This window comes from Oryx dammah, unplaced genomic scaffold (assembly GCF_014754425.2).
Source record: "Oryx dammah isolate SB20612 unplaced genomic scaffold, SCBI_Odam_1.1 HiC_scaffold_2, whole genome shotgun sequence".
Classification (NCBI taxonomy): Eukaryota; Metazoa; Chordata; class Mammalia; order Artiodactyla; family Bovidae; genus Oryx; species Oryx dammah.
This window is the reverse complement of record NW_024070186.1, coordinates 273824-299339: the sequence shown is the minus strand read 5'-3', so window position 1 is coordinate 299339 and position 25516 is coordinate 273824. Positions and strand designations below refer to the sequence as shown.

Sequence of the window (25516 nt, the reverse complement as noted above, 5' to 3'; positions counted from 1 at the left end):
TGTGAATTAGGAACCAATAAGCTTAGCTTCAGTCCTGGCATTGTTTTAGAACAGTGCTGTTTACACACTATAAAATGAGAATTGAGCTAGATAAGGAGTCTTCTAGAGCAGAGTCTTTTTTTAGGGAGTGTGCTTTCTCCACATCAAATGAAGCAAGCAATACAGGTAAACTTTTTCTTCCTCTTAAACTCTGTTTCACGTTTTGCGATCATGAATATCTGTTTTTGCCCTGTCTCACTTCATTCATTAATCCCCTTTGGTGCTGCTGAAATGTTCAGAGCTGTTTGGCAGAATGATTTCGCCAATTAGCTCTAACTAGACAAGGCTATGGTTTTTCCTGTGGTCATGTATGGATGTGAGAGTTGGACTGTGAAGAAGGCTGAGCGCCGAAGAATTGATGCTTTTGAACTGTGGTGTTGGAGAAGACTCTTGAGAGTCCCTTGGACTGCAAGGAGATCCAACCAGTCCATTCTGAAGGAGACCAGCCCTGGGATTTCTTTGGAAGAAATGATGCTAAAGCTGAAGCTCCAGTACTTTGGCCACTTCATGCGAAGAGTTGACTCTTTGGAAAAGACTCTGATGCTGGGAGGGATTGGGGGCAGGAGGAGAAGGGGACGACCCAGGATGAGATGGCTGGATGGCATCACTGACTTGATGGACGTGAGTCTGAGTGAACTCCGGGAGATGGTGATGGACAGGGAGGCCTGGCGTGCTGCGATTCATGGGGTCACGAAGAGTCGGACACGACTGAGCAACTGAACTGAACTGAACTGATGGTGAACCACCTCTGTGGATTCACGGTTTTATTGCTTTTATTCTGTTACATACAGGGAAATAAGATTGTCAGGCTTCTCAAAAATTCATTTATTCAACAAGCTTACCAAGTCCTAGTCCTGTGCTAAACACTAGAAGGCGCAGTTAACCCTTCCCCCTTTGGGGTCTTCACTGTAGTCGCCCGGTGCTCCGTTACGCTCTCTTCCTTACGATGCTGGACCCGCTCACCTCAGAACAGCCTCATGTGGACTCATCACAAGACCCTTGTGTTAACAGGCCCCTTAGTGCAAATTGGGGTGTATTAGAGTGGGAAGAGAGCAGGGGTCATTTCAGGGGCTTTTGGAATTTGCATTGGCTGTTTTGATTGAAACATGAACTCTGGCTACCAAGTTACTAAATTTCTCAGGATGAGAATGAAGTCACATACTGGATTTTGAAAATAAGAAATAATCCTTAGTGTTTTACAAGTGTTGCAAAACAATATTTGAGGTAAGTGTTTACCTTTTTTTTTTTTTTTTGGTAATATAGATGAGGAACCGTAACAACAGAGTGAGGAATCAGTCATTCATGGTTCTTTATCCTGTTTGCAGAGTTGAAGGTGTTACTAGCAGGCACTCTTTGGATTCAAAAAGAAGAGAGTTGTGTGATGATACGGGACTACAGTCACTCTGTAATTATCAGGCAGCGTCAGCATTTCTCAGTCAAATAAAATAGCTATTCAGGGACTTCCTGGCGGTTCAGTGGTTAAGATTTCATGCCTCGACTGTAGGGTCACAGGTTCAGTCCCTAGTCAGGGAACTGAGATCCCATGTCCCGTGTGGTCCGGCCGAGAAAGTTTAAAAAATACTTTTAAGTTATGTTAGAACCTAGAGAATCCTAACTTTTTAATCTATTGTATTCATAAGTAATTTGTAAATTTTAGGAAAGTGTGACTTCTGTGAGATACAGGATGATCTTAGGATCGCTTGTAAGGTGATTTTAAAGTCGGTTGCGTGTTATATGGCGCGCTCATAGGATGGGCGTTCCCACAGTGCCGTCTGGACCTTACTGTGGCTCTGAGGAAACTAAGGCGACAAAAGTGATGCGGCGGAGGGTTTGCAACTGAGTGACAGTTGGGATTAAAGACAGGTCTTTCTTTTTCTTCCGTGCAGTCTGTATTGTGGAATTCATGAAGTTTAGGGTCAGGATATACCTGAGGTAATGTAAGCACTCTGTTATAATTAAATGTGTGGTACTTGACAGATACAGACCGCCCTTAGGTATCGGTTTATGAGGGAAATGATGTGAGTGTCTTAAATAAGCATTTGAATCGCTCCTGTGCCAGAGTTAGTGCCGCGGGGTTCGTCTTGATGCCGTCCACTTGTGCCACATTGTATTTATTAATTTGTTCTTGTGACTCAAAATTCAGATGGTTTCCTTCCCATCTTCTGCCTACTCAGTTCTTTTTTTCCAGAGATTCCCTGTTTGCTCAGCGGGTGAAGAACCCGCCTGCAGCGCAGGAGACACAGGAGAAGTGGGTTTGATCCTTGGTTCGGGAAGACCCCCTCGAGGAGTAAAATGGCAGACTGCTCCAGTATCCCTGCCTGGAGCATCTCATGGACACGGTAGCCTGGTGGACCACAGTCCAGAGGGTCAGAGAGTCAGAGAGCCTGAGCGACCACACACAGGGCAGCCCCGTGTTACTCTATCCTTGAAAAGTTACTGTTACATTCACATCTATATGTTTTCTCCACGTTATGCAATGTAAAACATACAAGACTCTCTGCAATATGCTTTTTATTTTTCTCTTTATTACTGTCCCAGTTATCTATTGTTCAGAAACAAATGACTCCAAAGCTTAGTCATTTAAAACAATTATCGTCTCTTGATTCTGGGGGTTGAGTGGGCTTAGGTGATTTTGTGATGTCATGGCGGGGGGCGGGGGGCTCATTCCTGGGGCTTGCATCACCTCAGCATGTCTGGGAGCTCAGCTGGGGCTGTCGGCCAGAATACCTGCCTATGGCCTGCCTCCTGGTTTGGGTTCCTCAACAGCATGTCGCTTGGTTGCATGAATGTCCCCAAGATACCAGGCAGAGGCTGGGTGGCTTTTTATGACCTACCCCCAGGAGTTCGGAGACCGCATCAGTGATGCTCAAATCACAGGCCTGTACAGATCTGAGGGAAGAAAGCCAGTGTTGTGTTTCAACAGGAATATGGGTGAAATCTTGTGGCCATCTGGGAAGATATACTGATTGTTCACATCGTCTTAGGAAGAGTGTCCTCATTTTTCTTGGCTGTGTCAGCATTCCATGGAATGGATCCTGTCAATATTGTTTATCAGTTCTAGTTTCAGATTTGCACAGTAGTTTTATACTTTGGGGTATTAACAGTGTTGCAGTGAATAATATCATAGTTGTTTCTTATGTATTCCAAGTATTTTTGTAACAAACTTCTTGAAGTTGATTGCTGTGTCAAAAGTTACATACTTTTGTGATTCTGATACATTGTTCCCCACTGCCCTCCCCTGCGGTGCACAGAATGCCTGTCGCCCTGTTTCACTAACTCTAGGTGGTGTCACGCTTGTAGATCTTGGCCGTTCTTACATGCATTGGTCTGCATTTTTTAGTGTGCACTTCCCCATAATAGGGATGAGGTCGAGCATCTTTTCATATTTTAGAGCCCATTATGTTTCCATTTTCTGTAAAGTGTGACTTCATGGTGTTTTCATATAGAATCACTTGTAGTAATCATACTGTTGTATTCTGTTCCCTTTATTAGTAATAATACTTCTGTATTCATATTTATTTTAGTAACTGGTAATCTATTTTTTAACCATACCATTATTGTTAGACATTTAGTGTTTACATTTTGTTTGCTGTTTTGGGTAATCATCTAATATCGAATATATTCTTGGAAATTTTTCCCCTCTGGACTTATTTCTGTAAGATCAATGTCTAGATGTGGTTACTGAATCAAAGTAATTTTATTTAATGATTATGGTATCAAAGGAATTTGTCTTCATCACTTTTTTCTTCCCTTAGAGATAGATAGTCTCAACCTCCATGGGCCTTGCTTAGTGTAGATGATTTTATCTGGGTCTATAGATGGTGATGGACAGGGAGGCCTGGCGTGCTGCGATTCATGAGGTCGCAAAGAGTCGGACACGACTGAGCGACTGAACTGAACTGACAAGTCCTGAGCTCTTACTCTGGAGCTTAGTCTTGTCTGTCTCTTCTTGCTTTCTTCAGCTTGCCCTTTTCTAGTCTTCTATTATAAAATTCTCAAATTCTAGCACTTTTATTTTAAACTCATTTAGGTAGGATTATTGCTAAGCATTAAAGGTCACTTTCAAGGCCAGTAATGTTTTAAAAGTCTGGAGGATTCCTTTCAGGCCTGGGAACTATCAAGTGCTAGATTCTTGAACCAGATGGAGTAGGAATATCACTAAAGAGAAGGGGGGAGGAGCCTCCTTTGCAGAATAGCCTGGGCACGGTCCTGCACGTTACCTTTGATTTTCTGCCATTTGAAAAGGATATGTCTGGGTGTGGAATTTTCAGCATTTACCTTTGTTAGTGTTCTCTGAGCTCCCTGGATATGCAGTTTGGTGTTTGACATTATTTGGGGGAAATTCTGTCTTTTTTGCCTCACACATTCTGTTCCTTTCTTCTTGCAATATTCCCACTGTGAATCTACTACACCTTTTGTAGTTGTCCCAAAGTTCGTGGCTATTTTGTCCTATGTTTTCCAGTCTTATTTCTCTTTCTATTTCAGCTTCGGAGGGTTCTGTTGATAGACCTCAAGGTCTGAGGTTCTTGGCTCAGCTGTGTCCAGTCATCCGAGAAGTCCATCAGAGGCATCCTTTATTTCTGTTACAGTATTTCTGATCTTGGCGCTTTTGAGGGTCCTTCATATCTCCCATCTCTCTGCCGACACTGCCTGCCTGTCCTCAGCATTCTGTCTTCACATTAGGGTTCTTAGGTCATTAACCCTAGTCGTTTCCAATTCCCAGTCTTTTGATTCCAACATTTCTGCTGCTGATACTTTTTCTGTCTCTTCAAACTGTTTTTTTGCCTTTTAGTATGCCTTATAATTTTTCTTGCTGTCTGGAGATGATACAGTAACTAAAAGCAACAGCTGAAAGTACACTTTAAGTAGCATGGTAGAGTTGTTGAGCAAACGGTCATCATTTTTTTTCTCCCCTGCCTTAGACAAGACAGGCTGGCTAGAATGGGCTGGAATTAGAGATTTCCTTTCTCCCTTGTGGAAGGATAAAACTGGCTTAAGTTGGATATTTCTTTCTCCAGGTCCATTAAAGTGAAATTGCTCAGTTGTGTCAGACTCTTTGCGACCCCATGGACTGTACCCTGCCAGGCTCATTCGTCCATGGAATTTTCCAGGCAAGGATACTGCAGTGGGTTGCCATTTCCTTCTCCCGGTCCCTTAAGAGTCTGATAATACTCCCAACAGGTTATGCTCAGATCAGTTAGTTTCTTATGTGGCTTTGTTAAGAACATGATTATCTCGTTTATTTCAGAATGGCTCCTTTCCCTTCACCTTGCCAGAAGCAGGAGAGGATTTCTCTCTGATGTTTGCTGTGAGAGCCTAATCTAGTTCCTGGTTGTCAAACCCACAGGAGTGCGGTGCCTCCCTTCCTGCCGGCTTCTCCTGGAGTTTGTCTGTTGATGGTTGCTCTGGGTCTCTTGCTTCTTGCGGGCTTTTTCCAGGGTCGGTGACTGGGAGCTGCCCCTCACGGCGGTGCTGGGCTCCTCGCTGCGGTGCTGGGCTTCTGACGGCGGTGGCACCTCTTGTTGCAGAGCGCGGGCCCCAGACACACGGCTTCGTTGCTCCGTGGCACATGGGATCTTCCCAGACCAGGGACCGAACCCGTGTGCCGAGCCTCAGCAGTGTGTTGCCAGCCGCTGGGCCGCCAGGGGATGTCCTGCCAGAGCTGTGACTCAGACTGGCCTGTAACTGGCCTCCAGCAGTTTCACCAGGTAGTCCTGCAGCGGCGCGGGTCTCCTCGGGTAACTTTGCTCAGATGCCGTGCTTTTCTGTACCAACCTGTCTTGTTTCTCCAGTTTGGGGATGGTAGATTGCCTTGTAACCTCACTTTTTCAGATCAAAGAACAATTATTGATTTTTCAGCTTTTGTAGTTTCTCCTTTGAACTCTGAGTTCCCGAGGTGCAGAACCAGGCCGCTTTATGCAGCGTGTGGGATCTCAGTTCCCCGACCGGGGATTGAACCTGTGCCCCCTGCATTGCGGACATGTAGTCTTAAGGACTGGATTGCCATGGAAGTCCCTGCAGGGATTTTTTTAAAGTACTGTTTGAACTATTCAGCAACGTATCTGTTGTCCATAAATAAACTGTCCTTCATAGGGACTTGCCTGGCTGTCCAACAGTTAAGACTCCACACTCCCACTGCAAGAAGTGTGGGTTCCATCCCTGGTTGGGGAACTGAGACCCCGCAGCCATGCGATGCGGCCAAAAAGTAAAAAAAATAAAATGTCTTTCACAGACGTATATCCCTTCAAGCTAAGTTAGCTTTATTACCTTTTTCTTTCGCTGTTTGTTGGGGAGCATTTGTCTGACACTGGTTACGAGCTTGTAACAGCCTCCCCCTCCCCTCCCTTCTCTCACATCTCTTCCATTTCTTCCCCGTATGTCTTTCATAGACGTGTATCCCTTCAAGCTGTTAGCTTTATTACCTTTTCTTTCGCTGTTTGTTGGAGAGCGTTTGTCTGACACTGGTCACGAGCTTGTGACAGCCTCCCCCTCTCCCCACTCCTCTCGCATCTCTCCCGTTTCTTCCCGGTTCCTCTCTGGGTTCTGTGCCTCTGTTCTGCTCCCCGGCTTAGTATTTGCTACATCACTGTTCTATACACCCAGTCTGGTGAGTCCCCTTGGTGTCATGACCTCCGTCTGTCAGCCTTGAGGGTTCAAACACTGGTTTTATCTTGGGTGACCAGGCTTGGTGCACTAGCTTAATACTAACTAAGTTCAAACTCCTGCGACTAGCTTTAAAACAATGTGCATTAGTGCACTGTTAGATGTCCTGATGTGATCCTGTTCAGCTGGACGTCGACGAGCTTAGGCCTGCTAGTAGATTCCCTTAGAAGAGTAAGTGTCCTTTAAGAACAACCATCAAGCTGTGATTGATTGTGAAATAAAAAACCACACTGGCTTTTTTTTTACTCTTTTGTTATTTCTGAAAAAAATTACATGAATTAGTCTTTTAAAAAGTGTATCTTCCTCCTAGACAGTGTTAGAGAAAAAGTGATGCTCGTTGGGTTTCACCTCATTCTGCATATGACTTCATGCAGACTCTTCCCTGTGTATCAGCATGTGCTCCAAGATTATATTCATTTGGCAGCAATTATTTTCAGATGTTGCTTGAATGATTTTTGTTGTGTTAAGATGTGCATAGTAAGTTTTCATAATTTTAACCGTTTTAAAGGTATGTTTGGCATCAGGCACATTCACACCGTCGTGCAGGCGTCGTGTCCAGCCCTGCTCATTAGACAGTGACGCCCTGTGTCCCACCTCCATCCCTGCCAAATACCATCCTGTCTGTGAATTTGACTGCTCTGGGAACCTCACTCATGTGAGAAATTATTATATGATGGTGTCCTGTTATGTATGACTGGCTTAGTTCACTTAGTATGTGATCAGGGCTCTTCCATCTTGTGAAGGTGTCAATCTCTCCTTATTTTTAAAGGGAAGCTGATATCCCATCGGCCACATTTTGCTTTCTCGTCCACCCTTGGATGGACTCTTTGGTCTCTTCCACCTTTTGCCTATTGTGAATAACACTGCTGTGAATATTGGTGTACAAATACCTTTCATATCTTTTGAGCATGTCCCTGGAAGTGGAATTGCTGGATCATATGGTAACTCTGTGTTTAATATTTTGAAGAATTTCTATACTATTTTACATTCCCACTTTGCATAAGGTTTCAGTTTCTCTCCAGCTTTGTGAACTCTTGTTTTTTGCTGTTCTGATAGTAGCTGTTCTAATGGTGTGAGGTGGTATCTTGTAGTACTGACTTGCATTTTTCTAGCAGTGATGTTGGGCATCTTTTTGTGTGCTTCTTGGCCATATGTGTGTGTATTTCCCCGCCTTTGGCCATGCCACATGGCTTGTGGAATCTTAGTTCCCTGACCTGGGATCCAATCTGGGCCCCAGCAGTGAACGCCCTGAGTTCTAACCACCGGACTGCCAGGAAATCCCTGGCCATTTGTATATCTCTGGAGAAATGTTTATTAAAGTTGTTTGTCCGTTTTTTCTAACTGGGTAGTTTGGATTTTTTGTGTGTTGCTAAGTCGTAGGAGTTCCATGTGTATTCTGGATACCAACCCCTTGAAAGTGAGTGTTAGGCGCTCAGTCGTGTCCAACTCTTGGTGCCTGTGGACTGTCGCCACCAGGCTCCCCTGTCCATGGGACTCTGCAGGCAGGAATACTGGCGTGGTTGCCATGCCCTCCCCAGGGGAGCTTCCTGACCCGGGGATCGAACCCGGGTCTCCTGCATCACAGGCATATTCTTTACATCTGAGCCCCCAGGGAAGCCCCAGGCTCTTATCAGGCAGGCTCTTATCAGATGTTTCAGAAGGAGCTCAATGTGATGAGTGTTAGATCATCTCATAGAGTGGATTTACCTTGCCGTCTTCTGGCTGCGCTGGGTCTGTGTTGTGCTTTGCAGGCTTAGTTGCCCCATAGCATCTGGAGTCCCACTTCCCTGAACAGGGTTCCAGCTCGTGTCCCCTGCACTGGGAGGCGGAGTCTTAACCACTGGGCCACCAGGGAACCCCTGCCATGTTTCTGATACATGATCTATATAGTAAGATTTTTACCTTGCATTCTTCTGGAGTGTTTGCTGTCTGAGTTTAATTGCTGTGTGTGCTTTCCTCTTTGTCCCAGTCTATTTTTTATCCCTTCTTAAGCTCTTCCTTGCTTTTGTTGAGCTGTAACTCTTCTGTGAATGCTTTGTCTCCATCTTTGCTCTGTAATCTAGTGCTCTATAGTCTAATCTATATACACATGCAGTTTTAATGGGAAATAAAAATGGCCTCAGCTTTTATTTTTTCTGTTGTTGGCATTAAACCGTCCATACATTCCTGTCTGTGTGCAGTTTTATCATCTGAAGTCAGTGCTAACCTGTCTGATAAAATTCATTCTATTAATATTATGATACTAGCGGCCATTGATTCCCTGCTTCTCAGCAAACCAGCGTCTGCCTCCACAGAGGCCTTTGCTGCCTCGGTGTCGGTCAGCTTTTGCCATCTTTCTTGCTGAAGTTGGATCCAGATCCATCAGACTCAACCGTTGACTTACTTGGCTCTAAAACCTTTGGGGCTTCCCCTGTACATCACTTCCAAACAACCTTAAACTTGGATTTTATGATCCCAAGTCCCTGACCTACATCTGAGATCCTGAACAAAGCTCTTCCCTTCTCTAACTAGTATAGCCTTTTAGTTTTAATAGGGCATCAAATCCACCACTTTTGTGAAAGTTTTATTTAAGGGAGGACATTTACATATGTATGTATGTATTTATATATAAAAATTTTTTTATATAATTTTGCTTTTTGACAGTTAAGAGATCATTTTGTAAATTTTAAATTAATTCCTTCTTAGTACTTACCAAGCCATCAGTGCCTTTCATTTATACATTATTTTTTTTAATTAATTTACTTATTTCAATTGGAAGAATCACTTTACAACATTGTGGTGGTTTTGGCCATACATTGACAAGAATCCGCCACGGGTGCACCTGGTCCCCCATCCTGAGCCGCCCCCCCCCCCCCCCGTCCCTCTGGGTCCCCCGTGCACCAGCTCTGCGTGTGCCGTCTCGCGCATCGCCCCGGCCTTGTCGCCTCTTTCACACAGCAAGGTGCCCGTGCCGTCGCCCCGCCCTCGCCCTCGCCCTCACCCAGAGCCCTAAAGCCTGTGCTTCACATCTGTGTCTCTTTTGCTGTCTCACATACAGGGTCATCGTTACCATCTCTCTAAATTCATATATATGTGCTAAAATACTGTATTGGTGTTTCTCTTTCTGACTTTCTTCACTCTGTATAATGGGCTCCAGTTTCATCCACCTCATTAGAACTGATTCAAATGCATTCTTTTTAATGGCTGAGTAATACTCCATTGTGTATATGCACCACAGCTTTCTTATCCATTCGTCTGCTGATGGACATCTAGGTTGCTTCCACGTCCTGGCTATTATAAACAGTGCTGTGATGAACACTGGGGTACACGCGTCTCTTTCAATTCTGGTTTCCTCCGTGTGTGTGCCCAGCAGTGGGATTGCTGGGTCATAAGGCAGTTCTATTTCCAGTTTTTTACGGAATCTCCACACTGTTCTCCATAGTGGCTGTACTAGTTTGGATTCCCACCAACAGTGTAAGAGGGTTCCCTTTTCTCCACACCCTCTCCAGCATTTATTGCTTGTAGACTTTTGGATCTCAGCCATTCTGACTGGTGTGAGATGGTGCCTCACTGTGGTCTTGATTTGCATTTCTCTGATAATGAGTGATGGTGCGCATCTTTTCATGTGTTTGCTAGCCATCTTATTACCTTAGGTTATTTCTTACTGTTAAATGCAAAAATACTTCAAACTTAAAAGGAGTGTTTTCCCTACCCTCCTTGCTCCCATACCATCTTTAGAGATTCCATGAGATGTTACAGTAACAAATAAGAGTGTGTTTGTGGCTCTGCCACATCTTGGCAGAATTATTTCCAGGATAGTTACACAGTGTCTCCACCAGAGCATGAGTTTTTGCTGTGCTCTGCTTTAGTTTCATTTTTCAGTTTTGCATAGTTAAGGGATAAAATTTAACTCTTTTTTGCTCTGAGAATGATTTTGTTGATTACCAGTAGTCTTGATTTTTTTCTATGTTATGTGACTTTTGTGAATTTTGTTACATATTTATCTTTGATGTATGTTTTCTTAAGATTTACATGCGGTTTCTATATATTAAAAATCAAGCTCATAGCATCCACTGTAGAAATTTTTCTAGATGTGTTTGCCCCTGTGTTTTGAATGTGTGACACGTTTTAATTACAAACCTAAAGACCTTAATTTTTATATAATCAAAACTGATCTAAGGATTTGGGGTCAGTTCTAATAAAGTAATTCTTTCCTATCAATTTGGTAAAATAGTAAGTTGAGGATTGGGGTGATAACTGGTTCTGTGCTTTTTCTCTTTTGCCTGCTGTTTACTTCGTGTGGACTCATTTTACTTGTTTGAATTCTTATTCGTTGTTAACTTTTGGTTAATGTTGCTGATGGGGACGGTCTTCCCTCACCTAGTGTATCGCAGTGTCCCCTCCTTGCTTATTACTTATCGGGGTCTTTCACATTACACGCTTTGGGGTTTTGCAGATTTAACATTCACAGTTTCAGCTGCTCTCTGCTGACCCCAGGCTCTGTCACTCAGTAATCTGTAGTGTGGCGGAGACTGCAGTGTTCACTGCTGCCAAGCGTGCCGTAGGAACTGACAGCGTCAGCTCAGGGGGCGCCTGTTAGGCCGGCCGGCACCCTGTCTCAGCGCAGCTTTGTTTTCCTCCACCCGTCGTCCGCGAACACAGTAACTCTCGAAGTGATAAAAGCTGTTTCTTTGTGACATGGGCCTGAAAAGAAAACCAACAGCCATTGCTGGTGATGGAAGTGAAGAGGAAATTGAAGGGGCCTAAGAAAGTGATGGTTCTTGGCGAGAAAGTAGAGGTTTTGGATAAATTAACATGGTTTTGCAGATTCAGGTGAGTTGGTGGTTGGTTAATGCTGCTGCAGTATTGCTGTAGTAGTTTCTGTTTTGAGTGCTACAGTTTATGTTTACAACTTGATACATGACTAGTAATGTCCTTTTCGAAGCACTGAGGATTTGAAGATATCATCTATACTTGACTGACTCACGGGAGAAGTTAAATCCTTCATTAGTCCTTGAAAACTTGAGGATTTGGGGACATCTTGATGGCCGTGCAGTATAATGTTTCTAACCCTGGGCTATTTTAGTCCCGCGTCTCTGCTCTCGTGGCACTACAGCACTGTTAAGTGGTTCTCACTTGTGACTGTACTCACATCGGTCCACTGGCCTCTGATATTGGCCTTTCTCTCCTCCCCCCAAATCATGCTCTTACTAACATACAGTGTTAACAGTGTGGTGTTACTAAGTTAGAAAGGTCTTGTTGGTAGTTTGAGGTTGTGTTAGTTACATAATAACTTGAGAGAGGCCTTTTGAAATACCTGTTTTTTCCTATTTGGAAACTGTAATTAATCAAAATAGTCCAGAATAATTGTACGTATCTGTTACAAACTTCAGCAAGCTTTTTGAATATTTATATGAGCTGAGATTTATATTAGATACTGGATATGGACAAGAATAGATTGTTTCTGGAGAAGAAAATGGCAACCCACTCCAGTGTTCTTGCCTGGAGAATCCCAGGGACGGGGGAGCCTGGTGGGCTGCCATCTATGGGGTTGCACAGAGTCGGACATGACTGAAGCGCCTTAGGAACTCTCAGTCTAGGAGAAAAAAAGATCCTGTGCACCAGTAATTATAGAAACTGTGAAACATTTCCTCGCACAGGGAGCTCTGCAAGTGCAAAGACGGGACCTGCTGGAAGGCTGTGATGAGGAAGGCTTCCTAGAGAGTCGAGGAGCAAGCTGATTGTCCTTGTTATTTGCTAATTTGATAGGGACCAAGTCTTCTTCCAGCATTCCACTGAAAACCTGGTCTCTGCTTGTGTATTGTAAGGCAGTTACCTGGGTCTTTTCCAGCCAATTGAAAGAACTTACTGTCTGCTTTGTTTTAGCTGGTGTCTTTGGATTTTCATTTCAGTCTTCTTCCTTCTTCCAAATAATGTCTCTTTCTAATAATTTGTTACTTATTTATTAAGATATTTAATCATGATTAATAAATATTAATTAATATTAAATATTACAGTATTTAAGAATATCTGAAGTGATATTATGTAATTGTGATCTTGACTTTCATATCTGGCTTCTAGATTCAGAGAGATTGCCTAAGAGCTTTGTGTAAACTGCTGGTTTCTGGCTTAAGGGTGAAACTGACACTTGATTTGTTTCACGGAAGAATTCTGTGTATATATTAGGAATATTGACTCATCCCCTTTTATAGTTTACTTAAAGAATATATGATTTTTCTTTTTTAGCCTGCTGGTGTAATAGCTTTGTATTTCTGAAAGAAACTACTTGGTCATGGGGTTGTTACTCTTTTAATGTATTGGCTGAAATTTCTTTTTCCTGTGTTTTGTCATTTTGTACATGCATTTATAAAAAGAGATTGGTAGCCTTTTGTGGTATCTTTAACTGGTTGGAGAATCAAATTATATTTCCTTTAAGGCAGCATAATTAATAATTCTTTACCTGAGCCTAGGGTTGATTATGAAAGTGTAAATGAATCTGTTTGTTATCACTGTACTTTGTGGTTATGGAACAGAGAAAACAAAAGTCTGAATGCAAATTATAACCCAGTTTTTTCAAGTCACATCAAACTATACTTGAGAAAGGGATTGTATTTTGTGATCCATTCCTTACCTTTTTTCCCCTCTCATTTAAAAAAGAGTACTTAATTTTTTTAAGTGTTTAAAAATACTGATTCCGCATGAGAACTTTTCATCTCTGTGAAAAAGTGGCATAGTACTTTTTTTGGTATCCTTTATTGTACATACCAGATATGGAATTTTTTTTAATATTATTGCTGATTTTGTATGGTAAAAGAAGTTCTCATTGGCATATATTTTAAATATGACTAGCCACTTGTGAGAATTCACAGAACTATTAATAGAATTTAGCTGAAAATAGACATTTCTATTACGATGGTTGCAAAATTGAGAAGATTATAGTTGTTGATACTAAAGCCATCACAGCAGTCAGTTGACCTAATAAAAATAGCATGAAAAATGTGTTGGGTTTCATATAAGCGATGTCAATCAAATTAAACGTGACTTATCCAGCATAGTGATATTAACTAGTAAATCTCTTTAAGATTGACATCACTAAATAAACTGCTATAATTTACAGGAATGAATAATAATTCTCTTACATGGGAGGACAGAGTATTTGAAAACTTTATAACTTAAGTCTGTGCCAGTTTCAGAGAAGGACTGGAACACACCTTGAGCTAAAGGAAGAAGGAAGAAGCACACCGACTGGTGTGGGCGATGGAGCAGCAGGGCGTGGTTACCGAGGTTGCGAAGGAGGGGCCTGGGGGTGCTACTGTGTGGCCCCCATGCTCTTGTTGACCTCTCGTGCGGCTAACTACTCCTGAAAGGTTAGGGTTAGGGTTAGCCATACCTTAAAATACAGTTCAGTTGTATATAACTTACCTCTTACAAATCAGTTTCTTATTTTTCATAAATATACATGTGGTCTTTCCTGATGCTTATTTCTAGAGCCAGAAGAATCTTGTTTATAAAAGACATTTTACTTTATATTATTCTCAGAAAACAAGTGAGAAAATACGTAATACAGTAATTATTTGTGAGATATGTCAGCCATCTTTTTAAGAGCAGAAATATCATTATAAAATGTTACTTTATTAAAATCTGAGAAAAGAACAGATGAAAAAGTTCAAATCAAAAAAATCCATAAAGCAAAGGATGAAAGCCAGGAGTTGATATGAATCTCTGTTAATAAACTAAGTCTAGGTTGAGGTAATAACGATGACAGAAATTAAAGTCTCATAATGCTTTGATGGAATAATACAAGAAATACACTGGTTCAGTGGTGATGAGCCGGCCCTGAACTCCCAGGGCGCCCCAGTAGCCCCGGGGGAGCGGAGGAGGCTGGGTGCCGCTCTCAGTGTAGATGGGAGTTACAGGCCTGCTCATCCACCACCCCCACTGGTCAACAGTATCAACATGTGTTTCTTACAGCATTTTACAATTTAAAGCTTTTAAATTCACAGTTTGTAAAAACAGCTTACAAGCTGTATTAAAGTTATTTGATATTATACTTTTTAAGAATGTAAGAGGCACTTTCAATCTGTGATTTTATTACAAAGGTTTTTTATGCAAGCATTTATTAATCTAGCTTTGAAGCATAGATCTTGCAGGTATTTAAAGTCACTATTAACTGTGAGTATGCAGTAAATAAGGTTTCCAGGTGTTTTCTATAACTTTAAAATAATTGGAGAAAAATGATAAACTTACTGCAGACATTTTCTTCTTTCAGCTGCTTTTCTAACTCAAACAGTGTGTCTGGATGACACGACGGTAAAGTTTGAAATATGGGACACGGCTGGCCAAGAACGGTACCACAGCCTGGCGCCCATGTATTACAGAGGAGCCCAGGCCGCCATAGTCGTGTACGACATCACAAACGAGGTGAGTAAAGGCGCTTTCTGCACTGGAACCTGTTTGAACATCCGTTTCTAGTATTCAGAACTTCGGTTACAGAAGAGATTTTTTTAAATCTTTGTTAGCCAAGTATGACATTTCTCCCAAAGCAGAAATAGAAATAGCTTTTATGAAATAGAAAAGCTGATTTTTAAAAACATGAAAGTATTTCAAATAATACAATAGTCCTAAGAATTTCTTTCCAAGAGTCACATTGGACAGTCTTTAAAGCCTCATCTCACAAAGACTCTCCTTATTCTTTGAGCCTGTGCCAAATAGCTGTTTCTTTGTTCCCAGGAGTCCTTTGCCAGAGCCAAAAACTGGGTTAAAGAGCTTCAGAGGCAAGCCAGTCCTAACATCGTAATAGCTTTATCAGGAAACAAGGCCGATCTGGCAAATAAAAGAGCTGTCGACTTCCAGGTATGCTGAATTCAACTTGTGGGTGCATAGTTTTCTTCTGTGTCCACACTTCAATTTTAAAACTATACAAATGATAAAAAATTTTTAGACAAATGGTATGTGGTATGCTTTGTAATTAGACATGTGGTATACTATGTAATTAAATCTCATGATAATAAGATCTCAGACTCACAGACTGACGTAAAGAATGACCCTAATGGTTACGGGGCAGTGCGGGGAGGAACAGTGAGTTTGGGATGGACAGGTACACACTGCTGTGTCTAAAAACGGATAAGCAACAAGGACCTACTGCGCGGCATCACTGCTCAGTGTAACAGCTTAAATGGGAAAAGAATCGGAAAAAGAACAGATAGGTGTAGACATGGAGCTGAGTCACTTTGCTGTCTACCTGAAACTAATACAGCATTTGTAATCAACTATATTCCAGTATAAACATTTTTTAAAGAAAAAAATTTATATCCATCTGAGAATCTCACACAGATGTGTAAAGAAACTCACAATAAAGAATTTTTAAATATCTTTATTTAATTGTAATATACAAGCTGATTCAAAGATTTCTGTTGACCTAAACAGTTACAAAAGAAGTAATTTGTTCACAAACAGTATGGGAGTATATAAAGGAAAAAGTTATTGCCTCCTACCCTAATCCCTCCAACCCTCACATACACTTCAGTATCCTTCCTAACTTTTAAAAATGTACCTCTGTGTATCAGCTCACATATGCATGCCCACAGAGTCACGTGCACTTGTGTAGCTGCTCTTAAAAGGTCTTCAAAAATAAAGGTTTTAAAATCGAGTGTGCATGTTTTCTAATACAGCTAAGTAAGAATGTTCTTGCTGCAAAAGTCATTTTAAATAAAGCAGCTGTCTCTAGTTAGACGTTTTTAGAGTCTCCCATCCTCTCGCTCTTCAGCTTCTCTACCAGAGGAGTTTGCTTGTGGTCGCTAAGTGTATGATCAGTGATGGGATAATCTCCTTCTTTGGTGGTGGAGTAACTCGCACGGGAGGAGGGGCACTGGGTCTTGCTGCTGTTAGGCAGTGAGCTGAGCATGCGCACGGGTGGTTTCCTGTAATTCTGTAACAACCCTGGGAGGTATGGTGTCATCTGTTACTCTTTCTGAGATTGTTACCTCCTCAGCACAGAGGCACAGGCAGAGCAGTCGCATTAGAATCAAGCGGCCCTGTCACATAGCATTTCAAAGGAGCTTCGTTTTGTTTTCTTTATCAAATTGGAAAGATAACTGATGGTTCCTCACAACAGCTGTGAGGCTCAAGAACAATAATACAGCTAGACTGTAAAGCAAGACACGGTGAGGTAGCCATAAAACCTCAGAGATGACTCGTGACACTCAAAACGGGGCTGCGGAAGCCATCCAGGGTTAGAGGGGCACCGGGCAGCACCCCGTGGTGCAAGTCAGTGTCCAGGGCTTGGTTTCCCTTTGTCATCATTGCGTATAATGAGCATCAGTAAAATTAAACTGCCATAGAGATCAAAGAGCTTTATGACATTTAGAACAGAATGGCCTCCCCCTTCTCCCAGAGAAGGAAATGGCAACCCACTCCAGTGTTCTTGCCTGGAAAGTCCCATGGATGGAAGAGCCTGGCGGGCTACAGTCCAGGGGGCCACAAAGAGTCAGATGCCGCTTAGTGACGACACCACCACCTCCCTCAGACTCATCATCTGAGAGCAGGTTTCAGGTTTCATGGGAGACCAGATGAAGCAGGCTGGGATTGTGCGAGAAGTTAAGGCAGGAAAAGGAAATTGTAACTGCAGTACCCTAACCTTTGTTATAGCTATAAGTAATTGCTTATTATACAGTTGTTGATTATAGGGGATCAAGTTGGAATAGTACTAAGGAAGCCTCTTTTGTAAATAACAAAAATAAGGGAGGTATAGTAATAGTGTGTGTAAAAGTGTCTCATTTATCTCATTTTTTGTTACGTAAACAGGAGGCACAGTCCTATGCGGATGATAACAGTTTATTATTTATGGAGACATCAGCTAAAACATCAATGAATGTAAATGAAATATTCATGGCAATAGGTAAGATTAGCTTTTTTGCACACAGTAAATATAGTTAAAACAAGTTATACTGGGGGCATATTTGGTTTGACAGTCTTCTTTTTGTAAAAAAAAAAAAATTCTTGGTTTTTTTTTCTTTTCTTACTGATTATACCCATGAAACATTACTTTGTTAGGCATATTGTTAAATTGAAAAATTATTACCCATTAGGTTACAGTGCTTTCAGTTTAGTTAAGTTTCTTCTAGGTGAGTTGAAAGCCTGAACTTTGAGCTAATAGTTCAAGCAGGTAGATTTTCTGAAGATTTCACTGAAATTTTTGGATAAATACATTTTTGTGTTAGGTTATATTATAGCTTTTATATAAAAGAGGGATAAGCTCAGTAATGTTTTTCAGTGCAACATAAAGTCTTAATGAGATTTTTCTCACTGATCATTAACTCATCTCTCCTTTGCCCTAAACAGAGCACTGTTTTTATTTTTCAAGTTCTTTTTAAATCATTGATGACTGACAGGTATAACACTGATAAGTACATTGTACATGCCGATTGACAAATCGTTTCAATGCAGATACTTTCACAGAGAACATGTCACAGCTCTGAGGCACAGAGGACAGGAAGGAAGGCAAAGCAGCGCCTACAGTGTCCGTCGCCTCGGCGGCGTTGACCCTGCAGGACGCCCTCACCTTTCCTCTGAGAATCGTCAGTAATAATGAGCGCTCTTGTGCAGTCGTTGACTATAGGTGATAAAGTTTAGTGGGAATAAGGAAGCCTCCCTTTTTTGTAACAATTAAAATCTTTTTATTGACCCTTCCCTTCTCCCGGTGTGGGGCTTCCCTGGTAGCTGAGGACCTGCGATGCAGGAGAGCCAGGTTCGACCCCTGGGTCAGGAAGACCCTCTGGAGAAGGGAGGGCCACCCACTCCGGTCTTGCCTGGAGAGTCCCATGGACAGAGGAGCCTGGTGGACTGCAGTTGTGGGGTCACAGAGAGCTGGACACGCCTGGGTGATTGACGCCACCCTGCCTGCTTGTGGTCTGGAGGGGCAGGCTCTCTGGGAAGGGCACCCACAGGCTGCTGCCCCGCGCCGCCCACGTGCCGAGCACGCACGCCTTCCTACGGCAGCCCTGCACACCAGTGATGACCGCCGGGGGCGTCTGCATCCTGGGTCCCTCATGAATTTTCTCTGATATTCAAGTCATAAATTAACCAGTTAACGGCTGATCGAGAGGCTCAGGAGAACCCCTCGAGAGCAGCTAACCCGGTCGGTCGCACTCTTCCTAGATGAGGGGGTTTAACTGTGGCTTCATTTGGTAAAACCTTGACTTGTTTGCTGTGTAAAATATTTTCCTGAGAAACTCAGGCTTGCAGGTTATTGGGGAAATGCTAGCAGAGTTAAGAGGGATTATGCGACAGTATACTTTTTTCTTTTTTAATAAATGGAACAAATCACACCCAAAGCCACATCTGAAAAGTTAATAACAGGAAATTAAGAGATGATGCGCCCTTCCAATCAGGCTGAACTTTAAACCTTTCTTTCTGACGCTATTAAAACTCCCACCAGATGGGCTTTATTTAATTTGTACCTTTTATTCAGGCTTGCTCATAAGGTTTTGTTTTTTTTTTTTTTTCAGTCAGAAAGTAGTCTGTGTATTAGAGCTTTTGTTTACATTTCTGAAATTAGAATTTTTTTCCCTTGAAAGAAACTCCAAGTGTAAATTGAATTGTGACCTCTCCATTAGTACCTTAAATAAATCACACAGTGAACTTACATTTGCGCTTTTGATGACTTCCCAAGTAGAGTAAACTTGTTTAGTGGGAGAGTCTACAATAAATTTATCATCTGCTTTTAATTTGATAAGGTCTTCAGTGGCTTTTTCCATTACACATCTTTCTTGACTTGATTCATGATTTTTAGCTCCTTACAATCCTAATCAATTCAGGGTCAAGTTGGTAAGCTGCAGCACTCAGTAAGATAGGGGACGACTTCTTTTGAGACTCCCTAAAGATGTTTTAGATTATCTTAACACAATAAAGATTAACCAGTATAAGTTAAAGGTTCCTCATTCCAGCTTATGTCTTTCAGCCCCTTAGTCACTTAGATCTAATTACAAAAAGCCCTTGAGGAAGTATGCTAAAGGGAGAAATGATCACTCAGTCTGAAACAGCATGTTGTTAATTATAATAAAGTTTGTAACATGAGCCTACTCTTTGTCCTCACCGGGCTTTGTAAATATATTTGACTGGAAGTGCAGCCTTTTGGTACCATTCACCCTGCCTCTACTGGAGCTGTTGCTAGAGAAGTGGCCCACAGGGAGGCTTTGCTTCCCAAACCTTGGTGCTCCTGGCACCCAGATCCAGCGTCCCGCCCAGCATCTGGGATGCCGTTGTGGAATGTTACAACAAAGGGTAAAAGGGCCAGGACACACCTAGGCATTTACATTTCCAAGGAGAGCCTGTTTGGCTTTTGTGTAACCCAAGCCATGGCTCAGGCCAAGCTGGATTCTTGCCAAGGGAGGGCCATCCCCGAGGCGACAGGAATGGTCGGTGCTCTTAGAGATGCTTCATAAATCCCAGCCCGCAAGGATCCTTGAGACCCAGGCGGACTGCAGGTAGTTTCCTCGTCAGTGGGACCCACACTGCGGAGAGTTACAGGAACTGCAGTTGTGGGGTCTGTCCAAATGTGGCCAGCCATGCTTATCTGGCTCCACATTGGAAAGTGGTTTTTTGAGATAGCACCTTCAGGATCAAGTCCATTTATATCAGGCAGCGCTGTTGAATCAGATCAGGATTCTTTATCAGCCACGAGAGAGGATACAGAAGGTAGAAGTGTATAAGCGAGGAAGAAAATAGGAGATTCAGTCTGTTATGATGTAGGGTAATAATTTGCTCAGTAGAGGACACATTCTGCTGAGGGGATAGTGCTCTCTGTCCTGACTTGCTCTGGAAAGCGTGTGGCTGTCTGGAGAGTGCCGACGGGCGGAGCTGAGCTTGTTTGTTTTGGTTTTTGGCTGCGTCAGGCAGCTTGTGGGATCTTAGTTCTGCAGCCAGGAATCGAATCCGAGCCCCTGCTTTGAGAGCTCGCAGTCTTAACCACTGGACCCCAAAGAAGTCCTGGAGCCGAGCTTCTTGGTTATAAACATGGTGGCTGCTATTATTTTTATAACTTCAGATTTCCTTTAAATAACAGGAGTACTAGTGATTACGAGGAGAAGGAAATGGCAACCCACTCCAGTGTTCTTGCCTGGAGAAGGGGAAGCCTGGGGGACTGCATCCCTGGGGTCGCACAGAGTCGGACACGACTGAAGCGACTTAGCAGCAGCAACAATTGCGAAATAGAGGAAAACCTTTTCTGGAATTGTGAACTGAATCGATATCTACAGCTAAGTACAGCTATTCTGATTGTGTTTGTTTTGATAATTTATCCCTCAGCTAAAAAGTTGCCAAAGAACGAACCACAGAATCCAGGAGCCAATTCCCCCCGAGGAAGAGGAGTCGACCTCACTGAGCCCGCGCAGCCCACCAGGAGCCAGTGTTGCAGTAACTGACCCCCCAGTGGAAACTCCCGGAACGGCCTCTGCTTCCTAATTGTCGATAACAGTGGAATTGGAGCATTTAACCAGCCCAGTGTGACTTCCAGAAAGAAGAGGCTTACCAATAGTCAAGTTTCTAATACAGAATTATTTTCAGTGTTTTGACCCTAATCATTAGTGGCATGCGTGCGGCCCTCTGACCGTGTCTCGGCAGTGAGGGGCGGGGAGCCGTGTGCACGGCTGTCTCCTTGGAAGGTTAGCGGGGTTCACTGCTCTTCTCCAGGGATGTAGACAAATGACTCTGAAGCCACAGTGAACCAGCCAGTTCTGTGAAAAAAATTTGGAACTTATTCATTTGGGCTTTTCAGAAAAAACTTGCTTTGGAAGGAGGTTCTAAAGATATTTATGCTTAGCTGCCATATCCAGGCAACCTGTAATTTCTCTTAGTGTCCTTATTTAAAGTATACATTCCACATTTTAACAAATTTGCCACAAGGAAACAGTCCCACATCTTCAGTGGGAAAAGATGAACATTAGTGGCATCTAAATTACAGCTGATCCTGTTGTTTTTTAAAATGGGGTAAAATGCATCTTAAAGAATAGTGTTCCCTTCAAACATGTGAGTTCTTCAACAAAAATGAAACCAACCAGGTGTCTGTGATTTGTGTGTAATCACTGCTGGCCATTGCATAGGTTTTGCTGGGTGTAGGGAGGGGGCCTTTGTGCCCTTCGGACGTAAGTATAGGCGATGCACTAACAATTATGTACATTCAAGCTTGATTACTTTAAGTCCGCTCTTCAGCTGCACTGTAAATAGGTCCTGCGTTGTAGTCTCCATGTATGTTTATTACTTTTCGGTAATATTTAAGAGTTGCTTAAAAGCATACAAAATGTACAGTTACTAAAACAGCTAATTTTTCCCTCCCCTCCCCCCCTTTGAAAGGAAGGGGTTTCAGCTGTTCCTACCTGGCTAGAACCATAATAAAAAATGTACCAGTAATTTGTAACATAAGTATTGGATATGTTAGTAACAACCTTGCAGCCTTGTTTCCCAAAGTTCATTTTATTTTGATCGGTATATTGCACTAACTGTCTTAGGCATTTTTATTATATGAAATCTACCATGTGTCAGAGATGATTTAATCTATTTAAGTGTTGAACTGCTAGCAGACTTGTACATCTACAGTGATTCAGAATTAGTAAGGAGAACAGCTCACCAGTGCTTAGTTTCATATTGAGGTGCTCAGGTTGGAATAAAGTGGTATGAAAAAGCAAGTACTGGTTCTTCTCTTTTTTCACATGAACATGTATAAGTGGCATCGTGCTACCTGCAGTCTGCTTCTGGATTTTCTTCACTGCATTCTTCAGAATGGATGCGTTGTTCTGGTACCTCGTTCACTGAAGAACTGTCTCCATGTCTCCCTTTTCTGGATAGCCAGCGCTTTTATGTCAGCAGCTGAGGCTCGGCTCCCTTGAGAAGTATCACCATGACCGTGATGTTGTCCCTGGAGCCAGCCGCTAGGGCAGCTTTGACGAGCTCGTGGCTGGCGTATGCGGCAGCGCCGCCGTAGAAGCTCTGACTGCCTGGTCCTCCCTGCTTTGCTCTTGAGTCTTCGGGCTGTCTGTCCATGCTGGTCCGTCCGCCAGTTCCTTCCTTGCTGCAGGGATCACGAGTAGTCTTTTTTGGTGGAGATAGTCCTGAACTTTCAGGGTCACAAATAGAATGTTCTGAAACTGGCAGATTTTCTTCTGAATTCCCAGCTGACGCCCGTTCTCCAGATTTGCGCTGGAACGCTATGTGGATGTTATCTGATTTCAAGGTTTGTTCACTGATGGGGCAAAGCAGAGACCCTCTGGGTGGTGACGGTTGGTTCCCCGCGGCAGGACCCCATGTTTCTCTGTGTGCCTGGAAAGCCGACATGGCAAGCGCGGTGACCTCCTTCGTGTCCAGAACTCCCCAGAGCCCATTGGTGCCCAGGATAAGGAACTGACACAAGTCATCTATGGGCACAGAAATCGTCTGAGGCGCTGGGATGAGGAATCTTTTCAGCTTGACATTCCCATGGAAGCCGAGTCCTCGTGTGGTGGCCGTCTGCCCCTGGAGGAGGCCGTGCGGCACGCTGGCGCTGATGGCCGCTCCCTGCTGGAGCACCCGCCTCCTCTCGTCCACGTTCCTGGTGGTGTGCTCTTTGGTTAGGCAGAAGCCTTTCCCGTTTCTGCATAAGACCGCTTGCACATTACCTAAAAGATTTTTTAAAATTGGTCCTAGAGATCTATAACCAGTTGTATCAAACATGCTGTTAACTTCATTAATTTGTTCCAGAGCATAGAAAGCAGACCATTAAAAAAATTTTTTTTTAATATATGTAATATTCACATCATTATTAGAAGATTTATAGTAATTCAGATTTTAAACTGGAAGGCTCATTTACTCCTCTTAGCAAACTTAGTGTTTAAAATATATTTAGTATTGAAACAACAAACTACAGATAATGAAAAATAATCTTTTTATGAAGCAGCTTCTGAGTATTATATGTAGAATCAAGAATTAAACTTTTTTCTAATCTATATTCCATAGAGCAGACTTTTTAATGTTTTGATAAATGCCTTTTCAATTAAAAAGCTGATTTTTTTCTAAGTGGAGTTTGATAGTTTTTTAACTGATTAAAGTTAAAACCTGAATATTTTATAGGCATGGACGATTATTAGAAAGCATAACGCCGCTGTCAGCATCCATCTTGGTGGGCTTGCTGTGTGTGTGACAGTTCACTCAGCCAGCCCTGGGAGAGAAAATAAGGTGGCGTCAGTGTGTGCAGTGGGGAATATTTAGCCAACATTAAACCCTTTGATCGAAAACTGAGGTCTTAGAGTTTGCTCATGGTTCAGACAAACCTGTGATGTGTGTTTTATTGAAATCCTAAGAAAATTTAAATGTCATCCTTTGAGACAGTTTGAAGGATGGTTTTATTACCAAACTTTTCTTTCGTATACAAAAAAAAAAATTTTTTTTTTTTCATTTGTTAGGAAAAACTGATCTTCCCAAAGTTTTTAGGAACATAATTGTATGTTTATAATACCTATGAGAATTAATATTCCTGGAATCATAGGCAAAATTTGCATTACAGTATTCTGATTTCAAGCATGGTACTGTACCTGGAGTCAGAATTTCATTGTTGCAGCCCCTAGTTTTGAATCCACTCATACTTTAGGTAAAGGGACTTAGGTGTCAGAGGGTAAGTTTCACATCCCTAATCTGGACAGAGCATTAGCTCGGGCATAGAGGGAGCCTATTGGCTTATTTACATAATGGAAACTGCTAATATCTACTAGGCATTAGATAATAGTATCTAATAATAATAGCTACTGAATGGGACCAAAAGATGATTACGTGGACAATTTTGGAAACTTGATAACTGTAAATGATAATCTTCAAAACTGCATGACCTCTTTAATTGTGGTTTAGTTATTAACGATTTCTATTAACTTTTCTGCTGGTCATTCTGTTTACACTCTGCAGAAGATAAGTCAGTAAAATAATTCTTGGCTTTTGCTAGTTGTAAGTTATGATTGTGCCAACAGCGTAAACTAAATTGCTCACATGCTTCAGTTCCTCTTTTAGGAAATTTCTTTGTGTGTACCTACACACGTAGATAGGACCGGAGCTCTGAAAACAGGGGCTCACAATAGTGAAATCCACCGACTTCCTGAAAGTTTTATTTGCATGTAGCATGCCAGAGCTCACTCAGCAAAAAGCACTGTCTCCTCTGTGTGGTTTGAAAAGATCTTAATACGATTATCTAGTTACAGCGGAAGGGACTAAATTGGTGTTTTGATTTTAGTTGCCTGTGCAGAAAGCTTGGTAAAGATATGTGCTACTGTTTGCCTTTTTTTTTTTTTTTTGATTGTTGTGCTAGAGAGTAGGAAATGCCATTTTGGTTGATTTTATTATTGTGAACATCCCTGAGCTCAGCACAAATAAATTTTCAGAAATTGAGGACCCTAAGTAATAGCTTCAGGTTTTGTCCTGCCATTGACTTGCATGAGTGAGTTATTTAATTCCTTTATTCAACACTGCCTTCTGAATACCTCACAGCCTTACCTGTGTGACTTTGCATGAAGGAAGGAAGGGTACCCACTGTTTCTCAACTGTTATGTGTAACTCAGGAAATACGGGATGATAAAGAAGATTACTCAGGCCCTGGAAGAGTATTCCTGGCATGCAGAATGGAAAGTGGACGGGCAGCTGGTACTTGCATCTCCTGAACGTTGGGCTGCTAAGCTGTCGGCTGCAAACGGAGTTGCTGAAAGCCGTCGACTACATTGCTGAGAGCTAGAGCGGAATAATGAACAAAAAGCTTCAAGGAAAATAGGAAATTGGAGGGAGATTTAAAAATAACCCTCAATGTCCACGTGTCTTGGAGAATTGAGGC

The 25516-nt window shown here is 42.4% G+C and overlaps 2 protein-coding genes across 4 annotated transcripts in view; one reads left to right on the top strand and one right to left on the bottom strand.

The window, feature by feature from the left end:
- The window catches only part of RAB5A (RAB5A, member RAS oncogene family), a 33401-nt gene extending 11050 nt beyond the window's left edge, over positions 1-22351 (top strand). For 2 of the 3 annotated variants that reach the window (XM_040263386.1, XM_040263377.1), the window contains exons 3-6: positions 14951-15102; positions 15412-15534; positions 17485-17578; positions 20986-22351. In XM_040263386.1, coding sequence (XP_040119320.1) covers positions 14951-15102; positions 15412-15534; positions 17485-17578; positions 20986-21101 — 485 coding nt within the window. In that variant the 3' untranslated portion in view covers positions 21102-22351. The remainder of the gene's footprint in view (positions 1-14950; positions 15103-15411; positions 15535-17484; positions 17579-20985) is intronic. The other variant, XM_040263392.1, reaches the window with a different exon arrangement.
- PP2D1 (protein phosphatase 2C like domain containing 1) lies at positions 21787-23964 on the bottom strand. The gene has a single exon (XM_040263365.1). The coding sequence runs from the start codon at positions 23380-23382 to the stop codon at positions 22531-22533; it is 852 nt and encodes a 283-aa protein (XP_040119299.1). The 5' UTR covers positions 23383-23964; the 3' UTR covers positions 21787-22530.
- Positions 23965-25516: the final 1552 nt, after the last annotated feature.